The sequence below is a fragment of the Hyposmocoma kahamanoa genome, unplaced genomic scaffold, assembly GCF_003589595.1.
Source record: "Hyposmocoma kahamanoa isolate Upper Pololo Valley unplaced genomic scaffold, ASM358959v1 161, whole genome shotgun sequence".
In the NCBI taxonomy this organism is placed as follows: Eukaryota; Metazoa; Arthropoda; class Insecta; order Lepidoptera; family Cosmopterigidae; genus Hyposmocoma; species Hyposmocoma kahamanoa.
In genome coordinates this window covers 390,780-399,279 of record NW_020653581.1, presented here as the reverse complement: position 1 = coordinate 399,279, position 8,500 = coordinate 390,780, and the positions used below count along the sequence as shown (strand labels likewise).

At 35.7% G+C, this 8,500-nt stretch overlaps 1 protein-coding gene across 1 annotated transcript; it reads left to right on the top strand.

The window, feature by feature from the left end:
- Nucleotides 1-489: 489 nt before the first annotated feature.
- LOC113225499 (roundabout homolog 3-like) lies at nucleotides 490-7,136 on the top strand. The gene is made up of 17 exons (XM_026457813.1): nucleotides 490-810; nucleotides 1,298-1,490; nucleotides 1,920-2,023; nucleotides 2,314-2,470; nucleotides 2,783-2,987; nucleotides 3,063-3,249; nucleotides 3,331-3,455; nucleotides 3,528-3,659; nucleotides 3,754-3,951; nucleotides 4,035-4,338; nucleotides 4,476-4,591; nucleotides 4,667-4,878; nucleotides 5,005-5,165; nucleotides 5,248-5,379; nucleotides 5,515-5,666; nucleotides 5,744-6,189; nucleotides 6,380-7,136. Exons 1-17 carry the CDS (start codon nucleotides 711-713, stop codon nucleotides 6,459-6,461), a joined length of 3,006 nt encoding a protein of 1,001 aa, XP_026313598.1. The 5' UTR covers nucleotides 490-710; the 3' UTR covers nucleotides 6,462-7,136.
- Nucleotides 7,137-8,500: the final 1,364 nt, after the last annotated feature.

The window sequence follows — 8,500 nt, the reverse complement described above, 5'->3', positions numbered from 1 at the left end:
GATAATGAAATAAATACGGAATACTACTAGATGATGATGACAATAAGAAAATGCTTACCTAGCACTGTAATGTAATTTTTGATCTGAAAGAAGTTTAATATTGGAAAGGATTAGTAAGGATATTAGTAAGTGCAGACATCGTCGCAGAGGGTAAAAATTAATCGACAGGCAATCAAACAAAATTTCTGAAACACCTACGCATGAGAAACATGCATGTATCAATAAATAAAAATTCAATTGGGTTATGAGCAAACTTGTCTTGAAATGCCAGCGATAACTCAAGTTTTTACTACCTATAATATTTTATAAGCCTTTAGTATGATAAATTTATTGGAATTCTCAACTGCAAAAAACTCTACACAAAAGGCTATTTCAAAATGGACGCATTCATTGAAGAAGTTTTTGCAAATCCCCCAACAAGGGAAAAGCTCAGGAAAGCACTTACTGAGTCGGCGCGAAATGACAAAACAGAGTGGGGGGGCAGTAACCCCAAAGCTATCGGACACGGAGGTTGTGTCGCTCCTCCGTCGGTATACATCGCGATGTTACAAAAAAATCTCTAGTTACGTCTGTATAGACGATATCATTATGTTTCTTGCCAATTTTGGAAAGAGTTTCAGCTGAATTGGGTTTATTTGTATTATTAATAGTATTTAAACTATGTGTTGTGAACATCGTGCTGTAAGTGACGGTAATCAGTAGCGTCAAGCATGGTCGCGGGACCAATTAAAACAGATAAACGTGCATGGAACCAGTTCAAGAGTATAGTGCTTTTGCATCTTTTGTTCACATTGCCTTTAGATACAAAAGGTAAGTGGTTGGAAAGATTAAAAGATAAGTTCGTCGAAATGCTGTTTTTGATAAGGGTTTGCTTTCTTTTTCTATTTAATTTTACTCCCAGTTATCTTGTTTTATTGACATCTTTGGGTCATCCTTAGCAAATTTAATGTACATAATATCTGTTAATTGGTTTTTAACAGATGTAGCAGAATGATTATCAGTGACTGTCAGGTCAACATTAACAATTATTATTAAGATAAATAATCTCCTTGACCTAAAGTTTTCTAAAACATATTAATCGAAGTAAATGATTATTTATCGTACATATATGAAAAATCCATAATTTCACAAAGAATTTTAAGATTTTAGGAATAATATCACATAATATGTCACTAAGCCCTTTTCTTTTGTGGGGATGATGGCAGAGACTAAGGATTTTATATTCTACTTCTACGGCCTACTTCTTTAACAATCAAGATGAAATTTTGGCAATATAAGGTTATTTTATTTTCTGAAGCGCAAAGTCGTGCCCCGCGTATCAAAGAACACCCAGCTGACACTATCGTTGGAAGGAGTGAACCAGCGACCCTGCGATGCGTTGCCGAAGGGAAACCAAAACCGAGCATACAGTGGTACAAAGATGGCTTGCCGCTGGCTCCGACGGATCATCCTCATAGAGTATTGCTTGAAGATGGCTTGCTGTTTCTTAGGTAAGATATATTTACACTGTTTTATTTATAGTAAGCGCTTAAACGTGAGCGGTTGATATTGTCAAAAGTAAAACATACAAAGACCGCGTTATCGGTTCATTCAAAAAACAAACTACAGGTACTTGTAATAGTACTACAGACGTAATACTTGGTAGTCGGTCAGAAAAGTACTAACACCTTTATGAAGATACATTAATTTCAAAGTATAATTACACGCAAAATAGGCGCTTTGTCGTCGAGTTGCGGATACCAGCCCGTTGCACCAATTTCTATCCCTCTTTTATGTTGTTGCAACTTGATTCAAAATTTCATCCATGTTGTGACGTTTTAAAATTCTGATAAAGTACGTAAATTATCAGAACCCTCCCAAGTTCAACGACTCTTGTAAACATTTCATACAAAAAGTTGAAATCATTTTTCTTTTCTTAGGGTTATGCGTGGTAAAAAAGAGAGCGATGAAGGAGTCTATTGGTGCGTCGCTAAAAATTCTGTTGGAGATGCAGTTAGCAAGAATGCTACACTTATTATTGCTGGTAAGTTAAAATGATAATGTAAGTAGAGATATATCTTGCCAAAAAATAATTACAGCTTTTTTAAATTAGCAGTCTCTCAAAAAGACTTTTAAATAGGTACTTTAATGTAATACCGTGCGTCTATGATTGTGTGGTAATAAGTAATTATACTTATTTTTTTACATAGCACTATTAACTTGTACTTAGGTAATTATGCCAAAAAATCCTTATTACCTTTTTAATTAAAAAGGTAAGAAGTGTTAATGAGAAAGTAACAAGTGCTAAATATAACAATGCACCATTATTTTTAGTTCTACGCGATGAATTCAGAACTGAACCTCGTGACGTAAAGGTGGCGAGTGGTGAATCAGCCTCATTAGAATGCTTACCGCCTAAGGGCGTGCCTGACCCTTCTGTTCATTGGACTAAGGATGGACATAGTCTGGACGTTGAGGAGGTTAATGGAAGGTATGAATATGAAATAATTCAAAGAAATATCTCCTCCATGATGTGTTAGTAGTAATTAATGTATTCCATACGCCTTTGCCGGGTTATCCAACATCAATAGCAGCTTCAAATTACTGATAGAAATCACGAAATAGTTTTTCAAAGTAAATCAAGTGATGTAAAAGGTAACTTTTATTTGTATATATATATTTTATTTGATCAATATAATTAGGCCGTTGCATATTTTCTTTAAGTAGTACTACAGATAATATCGTTGATCAATAGAAAAGCTTAGTTGATCACAAAACAAGTTCAAGGTGTATCTTGTTTCAGGATATCAGTTGTAGATGGTGGTAACCTAAATATTCTAGAAACTCTTCCGTCAGATAGCGGTGTTTACCGATGTGTGGCATCAAATGTGGCAGGGGAAAGGCAGTCACGTCCCGCCACCCTACTTGTATTACGTAGACCACATTTTCTAGTCAAACCTAATAATATTACCGCTTTGCTTGGACAGAATATTGAGTTTCATTGTCAGGTAAATTTACTTTAATGAAATCATACCTCTCAAGAATTTTAAAATCGTCACTTATAACGTATTTGTATATTATAGGCTTCGCCAGAATCAGATGTCTCAGTATCGTGGTCTCGGGATAATGGGTCCCTCTCACCATATGCTATAGTGCGACGAGGTTCTTTAAGAATAGATAAAGTTACATCTTCCGACACAGGACTTTACACTTGTCGGGCTGAAAGTCAGGCTGGAACAAGTGTTGCCAGTGCTTCGCTAACTGTTCATTGTAAGTGTTATTTTATTAATTTGTTCCAAAGTCGAACAAGGTGTAGAGGTACTGGTGGATTCTATAATTTCGTTTTTTTAGCATTACCACATTTCACACGGATGCCTTCGGATCAAACAGCTTGGGAAGGCGAAGCTGTGTCATTTCCATGTGAAGCGGAAGGATCACCGAAACCATTAATCTTTTGGACTATGGAAGGCTCTCAGGTATCGTAACGTTTCATGAATTGTTATCTTGTGCGTTTTATATCATTTTATTAAAAGTATCATCTTTCACAGGAATTAGTATTCCCAAAGACAAGTCATCACGGATCTTTGTACATAGATAGGATAACAACGCAGCACGCCGGGAGATTAACTTGTGTTGCTGTTAGCGCAGCGGGAAGCGCTTTTCATACAGCCACTTTACAAGTGAGGCTTTCCCTTTGAAGCTAATGTTTCTACCACAGCCATGCACCTAGTTTGGTTTTTAATTAATGTGATCTATTTCGTTTTATTTCTCTAGGTGTTAAGACGAGAAGCCAATTCGTTTAATGGAGATTTAGACTCATCCTCACCTTACCCGGAATTGAGTAAGCCTCAAAATCATCCGCCTATGACACAATACGAGCTAGTACAAGCGAGAAGATATTTACAACAAGATGTTTTAGTTCTGAGGAGAGTTGAAGGAATTTCCGCTACTACACTAAAAATTGTTTGGGATGTAAGTAATCAGCACAAATGTCAGACTTAAAAAACGAACCTGAAATTTGTTGAAATTCTAAATGAATTCATTGGTATTTTTAGGTTATAACAGATTACAACGAGTACTTAGAAGGAGTGAAAATTTGGTTTAACGGAACAGCTATAAATAAACCATACTTATTAGAACTACAAAACACTCAGTATTCAAATACTTCCATTGACAGTTTAGCAGAACTTTCTAAACATGAAAATTTTACGATGGCTACTGTACATAATAGCGGGTCGTCAAGCCATATACTAACGGGACTGATTCCGTATGCCCAGTACGATGTATTTTTGATGCCATTTTATAAACTTCTACTTGGAAAACCATCAAATATGAAAACTGGACTTACTGAAGAAGATGGTAAGCATATTTTGTCGGCAGTTTGTATGATTTGAATAAAGAGAAAACTTTTTAATTTTCAACTTCATTGGATCTTAAGTTTTAGTACTTAAATAAAACATAATTTATCAAGAATAAAGTTTTCGCGTGTGCTTTAGTTCCATCAGCGCCGCCTCAGAGTGTTTCAGCGGGAGTGATAAATGCGACGTCGGCCTGGATTCGCTGGGACCCGCCTCCCGTGCATACTTGGAATGGCGAGCTGTCTGGTTACTTGGTTAGTCCTTTTTACATTTCATGAGTTCATTTATCACTTGCATATGATCTTGCAATTTCTTCTTGTTGGTTTTAGATCGAGGTTAGAGTGGGTGGTGGCAACGGAGGTCGTGTAGTCGGTCAAATGTCATTGGGTGCCAAGACACGTGCTGCCGCAGCTAGTTCTTTGAGGACTGGAGGTCGGTACAGTGCACGGGCTGCAGCTGTCACTCATAGAGGTCATGGACCTTTCAGTCCCCCAGCACATATTCACATGGTGCCGACACAAACTCAGAGACACTATGTGCAGTAAGTGTTAAACATTAAGCATATTCGTTTCGTTGCAAAGTGTAGTATTTTAAAGTCATAACACAATGTCATCGTCCTTGAGAAAGTTGGCAGACCCAATGCTATAAATATTTCCTCTTGTTTCAGAACGGAACCAGCAACCGACAAGGCAATATTGTCAATGTTCCAAGAAACTTGGTTGCTAGCGCTGAGCGCTATTTTGCTTGTGCTAGTTCTAGTTGGTGCGGGAACGATTGTGTTTATTCGACGACGCCGGTCAAAGCAAAGAAAGAGTCAGAAATCTACTAGTACGAAATAATGTCTACAGAACACTAACACGTTTGTTTATTTAGCTAGGCAATATAAGACATAAAGTGTTTGTGTTTTCAGGAACGGCAATAACAAATGCACAGCAATGTTTACTAGGAAAAGAAGCGGTATGGCTGCGAGAAAGGCCAACGTTTGAAGGTTCTAATGAACCCCGAATAGAGGTGTTAAGTTGCCACCAAAGTTTATTGCACGGTAAGAAAAGATCAAACTGAGTCTTTGTTATAATATTTAGAGCCTTATAAGATAAAAAAAGTTAAGATATATTTTTTAAAATATTTAATTATTATTTTTTTCAATTCAAGATAGTCTAACGTGGTTTCTTTATAGGTGGTCATTCCGTTGGAACTATGGCTACGGAAGCTGAGTATAGTCTTCCACAACATCCTAGTTCTATGACGGCCATGCCGCAGGCAGACCAGAAAAGAATCGCACCAGAGCCATATGCTTCTTGTGCTATATATACTGAATTAAATTACCAGGTATGTTATTATTAGTCGGTCAATGGTAAGTATGTCTGATGACAAAAGTTTTGACACCATTGTTACCCTTTTTACAGGATCATACAGACGTAGAAGACTCTTGTATGAAATGTGCTGTAAGTCCAGGCTCTTACGATAATAGTATGGTTAGATCATTCGATGACAGCAACCAATTCTCCAACGAAGATTGTTCAACGTGTTGTCGGAGCAGTAGTTCAACATTAACAAAAGATTTTAGTGAAATGACAAAATGTGGGAACGAAGTCGATGAAATTCAAGAAATACCAGTAGACGAATGTCCATCTTGTAGAACACATGCTTCCAGATCTTCTAGTCACCATGATGGTAATAAAGAATGGGCTGTGGTTGAAGCGGAGTACGATTATCCCCAGTGGCATTGGCTGGGTCGGGAAAACAGCTTTAGGCAAGGAACTCATGATTCGAGGTATTCAAATGCTGGAATGAGTGATAAAAATTTCAGGATGAACTTGTGTGATATTCTACCACCTCCGCCGTATGAAAGGTAAGTGAGTCCTTTCAGCCCAATTCGATAGTATTATTTCTTGTAGATGTAGAGTTTTGATGACAAAAAAAAAATAATGGTGACTGTCCAAATTTATGGGAATTGGTGTATTTAGGTTATTTTATTTTTGATGTTGGTACAAAAGTGTCAACAATGTTTCATGTTTCCAATTTGTGTCTATTATTCGCAGAGAATCGCCTTACCGAGAAATGCGTGCGCTCGCCAATCTCTCAGGTACATCAGGTTGTTCAGGACATTCTTATCCAAGTTAATTTTATTTTTGTCATATTGACATTAACTCAAAACTTATATCACTAGTACGTAACCGAAGCAATATTACATTTAAGTGGATTGTAAATATGTATTAAAGTTTTTTGCATATTTATTATAGATAGAAAGGAGAGGAAAAGATAATTGTCGAGTAGAATTGTTCTCATTTATCAACTTTACTTATACCTAATAACAATCTAAAAGCTATGGAGGTACTTTCAGTGAAATGTTAAGCATACGTGATTCCTTTAGAACTATGTCTTCCTATTATATTTACCTGACTTGCCAGTAAAATATGGATAAGTTAATGTGATATAACAATTTGCTCGACAAACAATCTACCTTGAGATGGAATTTGAGGTCGTAGTATTGTGAATGTGTTTTCATATAGACTGCCATATTATCTCGTAGGTTTCTCATCTCTATAGTGACTGTGATATAGTATAATTTGGTATTCGATTGTGTTTTGTATATATTTTGCAATATTTGATATCCTTATACAATTTTAACATACCTATTTATTGTGTGTGGTCAATTTAGTATTCCAAATGAACCAATTTAATAACCTCTTTAAATATCACAGCTGAATAATATTTTGTAATAATCGGAAACTAATTCCTGCTCCAACAAGTTTTAAGTATAATTTGTACTTCGCAAAATCAGTCCATAATAATAAAATACTAAGCATTTATCATTTGTTTTCTTACTCTCTCTTGTCTGATTTTATCATTAATCCTTGTGGTACAAATTTAAGCAGTCTCGAATGATCATAGTGTAAAATTTGTCAATAAACTATATAATTTTTGATGTATCTAAGTGTATGGAACTATATTGCTTCATCCCTTATTTTGGTGAAACCAACCATGTTATAGTATAGCCATCTACGGCTTTATCGTTTTGTGACACTAAGAAGGGTGACAAATAACATTGTACAGATCAGACACAGGTGTATTGTTGCAGACTTTACGATAGCATTTACAGCTACCAAATGGTCGCGTACAAAAGAATTAATTACCCAGTACCCCGTCTCGTTTTCGAGCAATTAAACGTTTTACTCCATAATAAAAACGTGGATTGCTTGTAAATCGTTGCACATGAATTGTTTGCTTATATTTTACGGAAAGATTTAATTTTTATTAAAATCTTGAGTTGTTTGCCTTTTTCAAAATTAAAGTTTAACACTGTACGTGTTTTTGTCGTTGAAATGTCGTACGTGCAAATAACGTTTCTCAGCTTGAATATTATCAACTATAACACCGTTTTTTTAGTCCCGTTTTATGTAGCTGTCTTGACAAACTTTGCTGGTAAAAGCTGAGCTCACAAATGGAGTTAACTAAGTGAAATGAGAATTCGGTTCTTTATAACATCTTGGTATATTGGCTTGAAGAGTATGGTAATAATTTTTTTTCAAATTTTGCTAAAAATAATAGTGATTATAAATATTTGTATTAGAACATCTTACGAATGTAACTTTGACAAAAGCTTTTTTATTATATCTGATTTCAGCAGACAAGTGTCATACAAGTGTTGTAACAATTAAAGCCTTAATCAGCTTTGCTCGTAAATATATGAGCATGTTCGTGGTTATCAAAGGCTCTGAGGGTTATAGTACCATGTTAAAATGATCTCTGACAGTTCGTTAAGGCTTTCTTGTTTCGAAGATCATTTCCCATATTAATTTCAGTTTCTACCATGTTCGATCTAAGCTGTTAAATTCAATGAAATTGAATTTATTCAATTTACTCACTCACCAGTGGCGAGGCGTGAACATTGTCTTTAGTAATCCTGAGGAAAACAAAAAACACTTGCCTTAACAAGTGGCGCCTTGGCGACAATCAAACATAGCACTTATTAGCACACAAGATTCTAGTACACTTTATTTCACTGGTTACTTATTCTACATGTATCATTGAGTACAAAATATAATAAATTACTTTGAATTATTTATAATATTTGATAATACGTGGAAAATTTTAGACAAGCCGGTGGGAATCGAGTTATATGGATGCCTCGCAACTGTCACTCGCACAAAGGCAATGGT

Excerpts from the sequence above, each read along its gene's own strand:
- LOC113225499 (XM_026457813.1), top strand. The coding sequence starts at position 711 with ATGGTCGCGGGACCAATTAAAACAGATAAACGTGCATGGAACCAGTTC. Across the intron at positions 3,250-3,330 it reads TGCTTCGCTAACTGTTCATT|CATTACCACATTTCACACGG; the intron begins GTAAGTGTTATT and ends TCGTTTTTTTAG. Across the intron at positions 5,166-5,247 it reads AAAGAGTCAGAAATCTACTA|GAACGGCAATAACAAATGCA; the intron begins GTACGAAATAAT and ends TTGTGTTTTCAG.